This window comes from Neolamprologus brichardi, chromosome 22, assembly GCF_056152115.1.
Source record: "Neolamprologus brichardi isolate AB-2024 chromosome 22, ASM5615211v1, whole genome shotgun sequence".
NCBI classification, from domain to species: domain Eukaryota; kingdom Metazoa; phylum Chordata; class Actinopteri; order Cichliformes; family Cichlidae; genus Neolamprologus; species Neolamprologus brichardi.
The window spans coordinates 23,305,796-23,319,985 of record NC_142124.1 but is presented as its reverse complement, the minus strand read 5'-3'; the positions used below and the strand labels follow the sequence as shown (position 1 = coordinate 23,319,985).

Here is a 14,190-nt window from a genome sequence, read left to right as displayed (position 1 = left end):
ATCGAGCAAACATCTCCAGGATTTGGGACAAAGATACATTTTGGCTTCAGGGCTCTCAATGATGCACTTTTTTATGGCCGACGGCTATCATCATTTCCCGTCACTTGGAAGTGCCATCTGCAGCCTTTCACTCCTCTTGATTTTCCATCATGTTGTTTGATGTCACAGATTCCTCCATGACTAATGGAGAAAACCCAGTGGCAGACGGTGCAGGCCGCCCTGTACACATTCTCACTGATGCGTCTGAGCGACTGCTAATCATATTCCCATATCCTTCTGTATTTCTGCAATTTCTGCAACCTCAGAGTAAATCGAGGGTTAGCATGACAGGTGACACGGAGCACGGTTCACACTGTCTGGACCCAGAAACATCTGTGTCTCTCGTGACCTACAGCCAATCAGTGGAGCTCTTAAAAGTTATAGGCGTCTTCTGCTCAACGTACAAGAGAAAACTGTTCCAAGCATCCCATATTCTTTGAAAGCTTTACTGTTTACCTTTTAGGGCAATGTGTGGAGCCTTATTTTGGTGCCTAGATTTAATATTTTTCAGCCTTTCTACTTAAGATCTGTGAAGTCTACGATGCCATTGATTGAAGCATGCCTAACAACTAAAATTTCTGTTAAATCAAGAATTGAATTTAAAATCTTTCTCCTTATATAGAAGGTCTTGAATAATCAAGCCCCATCTTATCTTGAAGACCTCATAATACCCTATAACTCAAATAGAGCACTTTACTCTCAGACAACAGAGTTCCTAAGGTGTTTAAAAGTACAACAGGAGGGAGAGCCTTCAGCTATCAGGCCCTTCTTCTATGGAACCAGCTCCCAGTTTGGGTAGATCAGGAGGCCCTAAAGCGCTCTTTAGGTGTGCTGCAATAGGCCTAGGCTACTGTGGACTTCCCGTGATGCAGTGTTTCTTCTACACCCACCTCTTTTCACTCTCTGTGTGTTTATGCAACACTCTGCATTTAATCATTAGTTATTATTAGGGCATATGCCATATGCAAGATTCAGGAAATCAGTACAGGTATTACAATACAAAAAGAGAACTTTTTGAAAGCAGATGAAAGCAGCCTTGTAAAGATTTAAGTCTCAATAATAAATTATGCTAATAAGGTGAGTTTTATAAAGGATTTTACCACACTAAAAATCTAAAACTAAGGAAAGTGCCTCTATCTTTAATTTAATTTTATTTTATTTTATTGAAACTGTTCAAAAACAGTTTCAGTTAGTTTTAGTTAACTAAACTTTTTTACATGTAGTTTTTGTTTTTTGTTAAGTTTTAGTTTACTTTAATTACCTTGCAGATAACATAGGGGCTGTTTTGAGCACATATGTATGCAGACTTGCCTTAAAATTTTGATTAAACCTCAAAATTTGCTATTATGAAAGCACACAGATTCTTATTTTTTTCAATCTAGTGCTTACCTTACTGCAGGGTGATTAGGACACTTAAACTTCACTAATCTAACTAATGTTCAGAGGTAGTATCAATTGGATATGCCGCTAAACACACAAAGCACTAATGTAATTTGTGGATCTTCAGGGTCAAACTTCTAATCATATTCCTTGTCCTTCATTTTGCACTTTGCCTTTCCGTCTTTTTCTGCATTAAGGATATCAAACATACACTCGCACACACCGATACGAACACGCAGACATGAAGACTGAAAATGCCACCAGCCGGAGGATAACAACGGACCAGTGTAGCCTAGCAACAGCTTCAAGACGGGCTTGTTAGGTGGACGAAGACAGAAGAGCGCGAGAGCGAAAACTTCAGCCTACGTCTCCACCACTATTACACCACACAGGCTGAGGGGTGCCGAGGCCATCCCTCCTTCTCCTCTCACTGCTCCCCGAATGTGCCGTGTTTCTGAAAATCCTACATTTTCAAAAGCCAATCCATCAGGCTGCTAAATGGAACAATTTGGCCACTCGTTTCTTTTTGTGTGTCTGCCAAGTGTGGAACATTTTTAACTGTCAGTTTGTGATTCTGCTTTGTTTTTCATTCTTAAATTTGAAGCCATGGCACCCAAATACTAGCCCAGGTATGCCAACTCCCTAGTGCAATGAGAGGAGCTTAACTTAATTGGTCTTTCTTTGAGGTAGTATCTAATGGATCATGAATTCGATTCTTGAGACAGAAAAGGGTTAAATCAATGCTTAACAGTGGCTCAAGTGACCTATTGAGAGGCTGAGAGTTAGAAACACTTCATATTGCAGGCATATATATATATATATATATATATATATATACAGGGTGGGCCATTTATATGGATACACCATAATAACATGGGAATGGTTGGTGATATTAAAGTCCTGTTTGTGGCACATTAGTATATGTGAGGGGGCAAACTCCTCAAGATGGGTGGTGACCATGGTGGCCATTTAGAAGTCGGCCATCTTGGATACAACTTTTGTTTTTTCAATAGGAAGAGGGCCATGTGACACATCAAACTTATTGGTAATGTCACAAGAAAAACAATGGTGTGCTTGGTTTCAACGTAACTTTATTCTTTCATGAGTTATTTACAAGTTTCTCTTTGTTCACAGCCATTGACATGTCGAAGAGGTTAACACATGAGGAGTGGATCGAAATTGTGTTGATATCTGGTGAATCAGTAACCGGGTCATTTCAGCAGATTTCAATGCAAGACACCCTACGAGACCACCCATCTCCCATGCTACAGTTAGCAAACTGCTTGCTAAGTTTTGTGAAACTGGTTCAGTGCTGGATTTGCCAAAATGTGGACGCAAGAAAACTGTCACTAATGAAGAAACATCAGTGGCTGTCCTAACTTCATTCATCAATAGCCCACAGCGTAGCACTCGCTGCATATCACTGGAGAGTGGCATTAGTCGAACATCCCTTCCATTTGCGCAACATCTCTAAAATTAGAAATATCCTGTCTCAGAGTGACACTGAAAAACTAGTTCATGCATTTATTACTTCCAGGCTGGACTACTGCAATTCATTATTATCAGGATGTCCAAAAAACTCACTGAAAAGCCTTCAGCTAATCCAAAATGCTGCAGCAAGAGTACTGACAGGGACTAGAAAGAGAGAGCATATTTCTCCTGTTTTGGCTTCCCTTCATTGGCTTCCTGTTAAATCCAGAATTGAATTCAAAATCCTGCTCTTCACATACAAGGTCTTAAATAATCAGGCCCCATCTTATCTTAATGACCTTGTAGTACCATATCACCCTATTAGAGCACTTCGCTCCCGCTCTGCAGGCCTACTTGTTGTTCCTGGAGTATTTAAAAGTAGAATGGGAGGCAGAGCCTTCAGTTTTCAGGCCCCTCTTCTGTGGAACCAGCTTCCAGTTTGGATTCGGGAGACAGACACTATCTCTACTTTTAAGATTAGGCTTAAAACTTTCCTTTTTGCTAAAGCATATAGTTAGGGCTGGACCAGGTGACCCTGAATCCTCCCTTAGTTATGCTGCAATAGATGTAGGCTGCCGGGGAATTCCCATGATGCATTGAGTTTTTCCTTTCCAGTCACCTTTCTCGCTCTCTATGTATTAACAGACATCTCTGTGTTGAATCATATCTGTTATTAACCTCTGTCTCTCTTCCACAGCATGTCTTTTATCCTGTCTTCCTTCTCTCACCCCAACCGGTCGCAGCAGATGGCCGCCCCTCCCTGAGCCTGGTTCTGCCGGAGGTTTCTTCCTGTTAAAAGGGAGTTTTTCCTTCCCACTGTCGCCAAAGTGCTTGCTCATAGGGGGTCATATGATTGTTGGGTTTTTCTCTGTATCTATGAAGCGCCTTGAGGCGACTTTTGTTGTGATTTGGCGCTATATAAATAAAATTGAATTGAATTGAATTGAATTGAATTGAATTCGGTGGATATTAGCTACTCACAAATTGCACAATTACAAAGGGTGGGTATATATATATATATATATAGGACCTAGTTTAGTAACCTTGAGGTTTTCAGAAAGTAGTTAGTATCATCCACTTACAGAATATTCTCATCCATACAGTCTACCAAGGGGAAGCATCAAGGATGGAGAGATAGAACAAGGTCTTTTTAGATATTCCTTTCCAGATTCTAGCCTTTCTTTCTGTCCTGTGAAACTTTTATAGCAGAATATTTAGGTTATGGAGAGCATTAGAAGGAGAGCTGGCACATGAGTTAGACCTCTACATGTCTGAGAGCAAAACACTGACAAAGACAGACTGAAAGAGTTGAAGATATGTCAGTGTCTAAGATAGCACTCATAACGTTTTCACGCCATCTATAAACATTTACTTAAATCTCAGCATCAGCTGTTTTGCTGCCAAAAATAAAACTTTCATAATGTCTCTCTCCATCAGCATCACACATTTTACAGTTTCTCCATCTCCAGTCTCTCTCCCTTGCCCAGGCTCGTCGCCTTGCAATTCATTTCTCAGTAGACATCAAGAGACCTTCACATTGCCACTCCCACCCAGGGGGAATGTGCATTGCAGCTTTAGTAATTATCCTGCTGGATTGGTAGTGCTTAGGCCAAAGGGGCAAACCTTAGAGTGCAGCAAGCCTTGCTGTCACTGTCACCATCGCACATGCTAAAAGAAAGTGCAACCCAAATTTAAATAGGTCAGAGACTAAAAAGGGCAGAGTGAGAAAGAGGTGAAGATATAAAAATGTGGTGTTCTGTTTTTAATGGAGAGAGGAAACTTTTTTTTTCTTCTCGCTTTACTCACACTGCTAACTCTTTTCTGAATCAAGACAAAAGGAAGATTAAGGAGTCTTGGATGTCTTAGAAAGGAGCTGCCAAAACAGCTTCATACCCAAACAGCTTCATGGATGGAAGATCTCTCCATTAAAGCATATGCATTCATTTGGTGTTTGATGATGGTGCTGGAGGGTGCTGACATACTAAAAATAACCCATAGGTGTTTAGCCAGGCTGAGATCTAGGTCCTTTTTCTTCAGTGCAATGTTTTAAAGATCCAAAATTCACCAAAGTAAAAGAATGGGTGACCTCATTCAGACAGTCACTAGCAGCATGGACCTTCATTTCAGGTAAAACAGGCTCTCCTGGACATTCCTGCTGTATGCATCATACCACCAGCTGTCTAAAAGTAATTACTCAGGATACGCCAAAGGATCACAACAGTCACATAATAATGTCTAGTCATTTTCTTTATATCACCAGTGCTCCAGTCACAGTGGCTCCTCCGGGAAGAGCAGCAAGAGTGACAGTCGTGACCGAATGTGATGCTTCTGTCAGGTAACTGCACAACTTGCTGTATTTGGTTTGAACAACACTAGTCTGTCAGAACCCGCCCACTCTGCAAGTATATAGTGAAAGTAGGTGTAAAAACAGATGTAGCTGAAATGATAACAGCTTTTTTCCTTAGGTATGAGATACTTCAGCATGACAAAGGTTGGACGATAAAGTCATTGCCTGTGCTGTTTCTATCTCTTAGGTAATGCTGTAAGCTGGCAACGTTATTGGACTGACCATAGTTTAAACATAGACTGTACTTAAAAGATGGACAGGCCCACTGTGATGTCACTATTTCATTTCTTGAAGCCAACAGACATTGCATATTCATATTGCCCAAATACTTTATTCTATCTTGTTTTTCTTTACAAAATTAACACCAGGCTGTATTTAGTAAGACTCAAAATTAGCAATCGAGATCATTACTGAGGTTACAGGTGAACAAAGTCAAGGGCCTTTGAGCACACTTAAAAATACTGTTTTTAAAAAAATAATTACGCATGTACAACCCCTACAACTCACTCTTGAACACAAATAAAACATATAAAATATATGTAGAGTAGGGCTGTTCGATATAACGATATATATCGGATGACGATATAAAAACGTCTATCGTTTCATTTTATGCTATTGTTTGTTTCATGGTGTCGCAAAATAAACTGTTTGCGGCAATACTTTTTCATCGTTTTGATGGTTACTGTAGTGGCTATATTAATTTCTTAAAGTTCTCTCTTTCTCTTATATTTTATATAACCACACTACGGATGGACAAGCGCCTGTTTTTATGCGTTGTTAGCAACAACGACGGTAAAACCATCAAGTGTCCACTTGTTTATTTTCCACATAAACCTTTCACAATAAAGCTCAAGATCCTGTTGAGACTTTTCAAAATAAACTGAATCACGTGAAAGATGCAGAGAGTTTACGGATCAGAAGCAAAAAAAAAGAGCCGTCGGGTGCTAAAAAATAAAACACTCGACTCCAGGTACACGACGCCCAGCTGAAAACACTTCACGCAAGTCGAGCTGCTCGAGATTCACAGAATTTACAGAAAATATAAAATTTTTGTGATTTATATCGTTATAGATGTCTTATATCGGGATATGAGATTTTGGTCATATCGCACAGCCCTAATGTAGAGAAGTAACTGTTTAGTACACTCACCTGATAGCCAGGAGGGTTGCAAAATCTGACAAAGTGGATTTGGTTGCAGGGGTGAAAGCAGCACTGTTTCAAGGTTATCACCTTCTGATTTGATCCTGGATGGAAAACTGTTGCTTTCTTGTTGATTTTTGGAGTAGCACCATATTCAGCTTTAAAAGCAAAATAAATGAAGGACAACTAGTTAAGATTGAGAACACTGGAAGCTTCTATACTGAACCTACTTTCTTAATTAAAAAACAAACAAACAGTTTTTACATTAGTGAATCCCAGGGAAATTATAATATTTTTTAGGATACATAAATTTCAAATACGATATGTCCCATGTATAGATACCCTTTGGGAGTCTTACTTTGATAGTACAAAAGTAGCATCAATAATATTCATTTTTATCACTCAAACACTATTTACAGACTTTTAGCTAAAGCATGAAAACTGTTGATTTTTCAGCTCCACTGCCTTGCAAAGTTTCTGCAGTGGTTACATCACTCTGTCGTTTAAACATCTTGTTAATGCATCTTCTGCTGCAACACATCCAAACAGGCGTGCCAAAAATTTGAAGTTATACAGAAAACAACCGCGTGTGTTCCTCCGCATTTAAACTATAAGTACAAACACACAGAATCACAGAAGCAGCTTCTCTGGAGAGGAAGCTGGCTGAAACATTCAATTTAGTTGCTGATATACCCAGATTTTCTTTTTCTTTTCAGGGAAATTTAGAAACATAATTTCATTGACCAAATGTGCAGATACATGCCTAATCTAAATCATAATTTCATCAAGACAAGTTTGATAATTAATCACATTTAAAAGCAAAGTTTTAACATATTCCAGTCATACATACGAATTTGATCCTCTTAAAACCACATCTGACTTGCAGAATTTGATCTGAGGCAGAAAAAAGATGGTTTAATGAAATTTCTCTTCAATATCTGCTTTGGAACCAGAAAGACACGTGCGTGTTGTTAAAACACCACTTTATTATTTATATCGATATCAGACCACCTCAGTGCCAGAGACCTGCCAGCGTTCAACGTCGAGCTTGATAAAAGGCAATTTTTAATTGATGTCACAAACAGTAACAATGGTGCAAGATGGAGCAGCAGCCATTTCCACTTCAGCCTCATTTGCATCCAGTAATTATGCCAAAATATCACAATTAATTTGACAATGATATATGGATGTATGAAAACTCTGAACGCTTGATCTTTGAGGTGCAGCAGAGTAAAGGACAAAATGGCATTCTGTAGCACTGCAAAATAAGGGATCGGGAATGATCGTGACGAATTCTTCATGTGGGCCCACAGTGAAACGTAATATCCGATGCCCTCTGAATGTGTCATCCAACACATATATACGCACGCACACAAGCACACATTACCTGCCGATGCCAACATATAAGTTTACCTTTGGCTTTGTTAATGGTAACTATCTGCTGAAAGGTACAAGGTCTGGCTTTCTCCTGAGGGGCAGCTGCTTGCTTCATGCCTGCCTTGGCAGCATTAGCCCAGGACCTGGCACTGACACCCACGCCATCTGCACCTGCAACTGCAATATGAACAGCAAGGGAACGCGGATTACTGCTATGGGCATTTTGCATGCACTGTGTCCTGTCTGGCCTGTGCCATAGGTAAGCCTAAAAATAACTGTGTTCTTCTCAGCTGCAAAAAAAACCTCACAAATTTTCTGCAGTCTCCCCCTCTGGGGATCGACAAAGTGCTATTGAATCAACAGGGCCGTGCTATCAGAGAGTATATTCTATCATATCAGCGCCGGCTGCGAACTGCTGGAGGAGGGCTAGCAGTGTGTATATCACATATGCACATTTACTGAGCAAAGCAGAGCCGCCTTCAGTTACAGCTGTGCACCTGTTAAAAAGGCGAGGGGAAATCAAACAAGACCAAATAGATTATACTGTTCCACACGATATATAAATATAGCTGAAACAGAAAAGGAACGACTTCTCCAGCGCAAAGTTCATGGAGGTACTGTATCCACTGTACAAGGCATACTCTCTACTTAAAATGAACATGTACTTATGCATGTGTGCTTATATCTGTGCTCTGTTCTGCACCAACAGGAAGGCTCACCGTGTAATTCACTTTGCCACTGCAAAATAATCCCCTCATTAAAAGAACATTTTCCCACTGAGTCATCCAAGTGAGCAAGTACTTCTCAGCAACAGCAATGCAGAATCACAGTGTGTTAACACCTACACAGAGACGTGTTTGCAATGTTTGCAAGCGCGGATCTGTCTGTGAGTTTGTGTGCACATCTGGGTGTTTGTTGAGGATTAAAGGTGGCAAAGCGCTGCCCTGTGATTGGTAAAGTTTCTTTGATGTTTCGTCTGGCTATTTTTCTATCAGTAAGTAGAACTCAAGGACAGAAAACAAAGTAGTAAAGCCACCTGCTTCGTGGCAGAAACAAAAGTGCTCCGTTAAATGGGCTTCAAAAATAACCGAGGAGAAAAAAAAAATGTAGCAGTCTGAGAGCTGGACTCTTGTATCTTCTAGAGTTTCTGCCTGGGACAGGCTGCTGCTGCTCCTCCTCTCCTGTCTTTAATTACCCAAGTACGAAGGTGTCTCTAATATTAATAATGCATTGTCAGAAAGAGATAATGTGAGAGTATTTCTAGCTCCAGAAAGCTTTAAGAGTGGCATAAAGTTATATTTGTCAGCACCAGATTATTTATACTTCCTGATAGAAGGAGAGGCATGTTAACGGCATAGAGACACATGGCAGATTTATTACCTCTAGGCGGCGGCTGCTTGTTGGCCTTCCGTTGCTCACAGCTGATGGTGGGAGAGTTGTGATGGCGGACTGTGCCAAATGTTTGAAGGTCCAGCACAGATTTCTGATCTCCTGCACAGATGGAGGAGTCCTCGTGGGGCGAATTTTCCAATCTCCTCTCATGGGAACCCCTACAGCTTTGGCAGTGGCTTGGAGTAGAAATGAGAACTCCTTTCCCCTTTGCATCGTTGGTCTTGGGATTCCTCTGACGCAATCCACCAAGCGCTAAAGGGTTCTTTGGGGGCTGGAGGGCTGGGAAGTCGGCCAAGAGGTCATAAGCCTCGTTCTGCACTGGGACTGCTGGTGGTGCTTTGGTTTTTGAATTTGCCTCAGGTGCTTCTGGTTTGCCTTGGATGGGAGCCTGCACAGGGTCATTCACGCCACTTGCCAACGTGACAGTGGGTATGTCATGTGGGTGGAATGAAAGGGGAATCTCCCACTGGCCTTTTATCTTCCCCAAGGCTGGCGGCCCTGTGAGAGATAGCGGAATGCCAGCGTTGATGGTGGTGAGAGCAGGAAAGTCTTCATCAGCTGTAAAAAAGGAATCCTGCTCATTGTCGCAGCTCAGCTCAGCAGATGAGCTTGGAATTTCCTTTTTCTTCACTACTTTTGCACTAACCACTGAGTCATTATTTCTGCTGTCGCTGGCACAATTTTGCACCCCAGGTAGACTAACAGCATCACTATCATCACTAGAGTAGCTGTCTGAGTCCCTACTTGCATTCTGCTCTTTCTCGCTTCCACATTCATCCCCGGGTAGTTTAGAAGGGTGTAGAGAACCTTCTCTGTCTGGCAGGTGTGGGGTGTGGCCTTCAAAGCAGACAGGATTTGTCACCATATGTTGAGGTGCAGGTACAGAGCTCTGTGTGCCTGTTCTGCTGGATTGAGAGACCTGCATCTTCTGAAGAGAGTTTTCAACACTCCTTTGTTTATCTTGCACATCCCTCTCCCGACAGGACTGCGAATTCAAAAACAATGGAAAATACTGCTTGCATTAATTAGCGAGTTTTAGCCGAATACGGGTAATGCTATTTTTATTCATGCTGAGAAAAGCAGATGTTGTTAGATTTGATTAAAAAACCCTCACCGACTTTCTTTTTCCGCCCGCCTCTTCCTTAATTTGCCTCGTCTCCACTTCCAGCACAGGGCTCAGCACCCGTGCGGGATTGGATAGGCCGTGATGTCTGCGGCCCGAGAGATAAGGACAAGGAAGGGTGAAGTCAGTGTGGTATTGCTTCTTGTCCTCATCATAGTGCGTGTAATCATCTGTGTCTTCTTGCTGCTTCTCAGCCCTGGACAGGAAGAGAAACACAGACACGTAGGGTGTGTGTGTGTGGCAGGGTTAAACAGATTTTTTTGCATGTAACAGGCTATCACAGGATAATTACCGCCACTTCAAGGTTAGCCAGCTCATGTCATCTTGTATGCACCCCCCCCCCCCAATCCCTCCCAATCCCCCCCTTCCAGGAAGAAAATGAGAAAGTGTGATAGTGATGTCACTTAGTTTCCCGTGCATCGTGTGTTAGGCATGCTTTTTCAAGGCGTTTATAAATGAAATGACATTTATTTTCATACTAAATCACTGTGGTGATCATGCATAAAGAAAAGGTCACTTGTATCACGAACATGACAAAATGGGCTTAATTGCTTTCTGACATCACATTTTAAGATGCAATAATACACCTCCAGGTGAAATAAGCAGTGTTTTTTGGGGTTTTTTTTTTACCCTGCATAAGATCCTTCTAACCTCACTGCCCTCACCAACAGGTAAACCAGTTTCCCTAGAAAATAAGGAATCACAGAGTCCACGGCTCCAAACCTGTATGTATGATGCATCACCCGCTTCAAAGCATGACTTTTTAATGAGGCTACTCTTTAGTCACCAGCCTGTCGACTGTCGAGCTGCGATGCGGAACAGACGGTCCGGTGAGACCCGGGATGCTTATGATAACGGAGACGTCATGGTAGCTCTGGGCGGTGGGTGAGCAGATGGTGTACATTAACATTATACAGTGGGTTTATGACCGCACAGCAGCCCAACTGATCTCCAATGAAGTCTTGGGATCTTGGTTATAAGTTATAAAGAGGCTACAACTCCACATCCATCCAGTTAATCCATTTATTTTTCCCATAACCCTATCTGTTTTAGGCAAAACAAATGTTATGATTTCTAAAATTAGCCTGTGTGCCATTTTAATTAAATAGAATACACAAAATATAAATAGAAACTTTAGACTGGCCTGTGGGTTTAGACAGTCAATTGTAATTTTGCTTTTTGATTAGTCAAGGTTGAAATAAACTACCAAAAATAGACACTTTATCCCCATTTTAACTGTAGCCTATGACTGATGTTGCCACGGTAACAATCAATGACACTTGTTTTGAGCTGAGGTATTCAATAAAAGAGGGGGAAAAAACATTGCTGTGGAGAGAGAGCACTAAAATGCCAGAGTTTTTAGGAGACCGCAGTAACCTACTGGAAACAAAGGAAACAATCCTGAGCCTGACTGAAGTATTAACAGAAGTGCTGAAACCTGCCACATTAGGAAGTTACGTCACAGACTTGCACTGTGTTCATTATAAGCAACAGGAGGTTTCCATCACTGTAATCTCTTTTTTTATCCACATTTTTTTTGTCATTATTATATTATTTTTGCTGAATGTTCCAAGTAAAACGTCCTTGCAACAACTGAATTCATCCAAAAGAAAAGACCAATTTTCTGCCAGCGTAAACAAAGCCAGACAGTTGCATAGTGTTACTTGGTTGGCCATGTTTTTCTTCTTTGGAAAAAAAAAAGAAAATTGCAATTAATCTAGAATACATTGTATGGTAGCGCTGCTTCAGTCAGAGGTCGAACTGCTCTGTGCAATGAATACACTGAGATAAAATGAACTGGCACTTATATAGTAACTTTGTACCCAGTTGAGTAGAAAGGTACTTACATTCCTCCCTGGAGGAGTCAGGGATCAAGCCAGTGACCTTCAAACCAGCGGATGACCTGCTCTACCAGCTGAGCCACAGAAACCCTAAAAACCCTGGGGCTGCCCCAAACCAGATTTGTTCTGATTGGCTGCTCCTCCTAAACACGAGGTCTGAACAGTAGATGGGAGGAGCTTCTTCGCAAACAGCAGACTTTTGAGATGCTGATATAAAGGGAATCTGTTCTCACTGATATCATAGGGAGTCAACAGTGGGAACTTTATCATTATTATACAGCATGATTATTAATGACTCATAAATTACCTGATCTACTGAACAATAAAGTATTAAACATTTGAATGCTGGGTTTCAGTAGTTACTACAAACTATGTTAAAGACGCTTGTAAACTCCAAATTATAACTTCACCATCTGCATTATTACAAAACAAAACAAAAACACAGAATACTGGCTGTACCTGTTGCCATCTCCTATATTAGATATTACAGTGTTAGCACTAATTACTGAGGAGCCTACCGCTTCCCATTTCATCTAAATTAGATGAAAGCACACCCCAGGAACAAAATGATGAAGCTGCTTGAGCTTCATATACAGACTGATTAAACCTGGATAAAGTGTGATATGAGACATAGTGGGTTCGCAGTGAGGTTAATTTCATAGCTTATGGGTTTATAAGCTATATGACGGCATGTTTCATCGCTTATGATGGAGAGGTCAGTTATAGCCTGTATAGCCACAGATAACCCTACCTGTGACTTGACATGATGACTGAAGGAGTGTCGTCTTTACTAGCTTGGATTTCCAGTGAACTTTGACCTCTTCCAGGTTTCACCTGGGTAGCTTTGCTCCAGACAATTTTGCACACCATATCATAGCTGTCCCTCGGTGCGTTTGGATGAATCCAGGCGAAACGCGGAAATGGCGCAAATGCGCCGAGGAACTGATTTGAAGTTACTGACGTCCAGTGATCTTCTTCCAGAGGGACCATTTTCCCTCTGCGGTTCGTATACATGGCCATGTCGGTCTTCTTTACAGAGTCCAAATGTGTATTTTTAAGCTGTTGGTTTCTTCTTTTCAAAAGCATGTCAGCTTGTTAGGCTGTCATGGCAACCAGTATCAGTTCCAGAATTTCAACAATTATCCAGCGGTTGTAAGGATAATCTTCTGAGACCTTTCATTTCTTAGTATTTCAGTGCCTGACATAAATAAGTTGCTGCAACATTTCTATCCAGTAGATGGAGGGGCCTTCCCCTAGTACATCTGGGCTACATGCATGTAAGGGTTCCCCTGCGAGCTGTAAGCGTAAATGTTTTAAGTACATGAGGCTTCAGAATCTCAGTTAGATCTATTTCCTGAACTCCTGGAAAAAAAATGCAAGATTGAAGCCCGGAACAAGCTGGTGAGGACGAGTGAGCAATCCAGCGTTAGCAAAGTTTAATTTAATGTTGCATGAAGACTATTTATGGCCTCCATCATATATGTCGGGGTTGAAGGCCGACGCGCCTTTCATTATCCCAACTGTTTCCACGCGCGCTGCATTATGAAAAAACTAATTATATCGGTCATATGCAAAAGTGGAAATGACATTCAAATTTACTGGCCAGGGTTCTGGCCTGTTAAGCATCAATTTCACGTTTAGTGAGCAGCAAGTGGACTTCTGTGCTAAACTGCCGGGAAATCCCATTGCTGGCCTGAATGGATGGAGACAATGGCCTTGTTGGTGGGCTCCCCTAAATCTTACTTTTACAATTTTGATTAAGGCGTATTAAAGGTTTCGTATTATTGTTATTATCATTGTTGTTGTTGTTGTTGTTATGGTTGTGATTATTATTATCGGGAATGGCAATCAATGCATAGAAATTGGAAGAGAAGGGTTTTAAAGCTAAAACTTATAACTTACATAAGCCCTTAATGAGTTTATTTTGAAATGATGTTGCAGCACAAAAAAAATGTGGGTATATGATATGACTGGTGATGGTAGTGAGGACAGCCAACCGAGAGCTGAGAGAGCGAGGGAGCGAGAGAGAGAGCGAGAGAGAGAGAGAGAGAGAGCGAGAGAGGGAGAGAGAGAAAGAGAGA

General features: G+C 41.3%; 1 protein-coding gene across 6 annotated transcripts in view; it reads right to left on the bottom strand.

Annotated features, from left to right (window-relative positions):
- Nucleotides 1-13,209, bottom strand: part of LOC118454532 (uncharacterized) — a 40,133-nt gene extending 26,924 nt beyond the window's left edge. For 4 of the 6 annotated variants that reach the window (XR_015717096.1, XR_015717098.1, XM_087835020.1 and 1 more), the window contains exons 1-5: nucleotides 12,861-13,209; nucleotides 10,260-10,464; nucleotides 9,134-10,157; nucleotides 7,790-7,930; nucleotides 6,386-6,534 (exon numbers count right to left, since the gene is read on the bottom strand). Coding sequence is in view for 3 of the 6 variants with exons in the window: in XM_087835020.1 (XP_087691146.1) it covers nucleotides 6,386-6,534; nucleotides 7,790-7,930; nucleotides 9,134-10,157; nucleotides 10,260-10,464; nucleotides 12,861-13,195 (1,854 nt within the window). In the remaining 3 variants the exon portion in view is untranslated. Of the gene's footprint in view, nucleotides 1-5,128; nucleotides 5,286-6,385; nucleotides 6,535-7,789; nucleotides 7,931-9,133; nucleotides 10,158-10,259; nucleotides 10,465-12,860 lie in introns of those variants that run through there. The other 2 variants (XM_087835022.1, XR_015717097.1) reach the window with 2 other exon arrangements.
- Nucleotides 13,210-14,190: the final 981 nt, after the last annotated feature.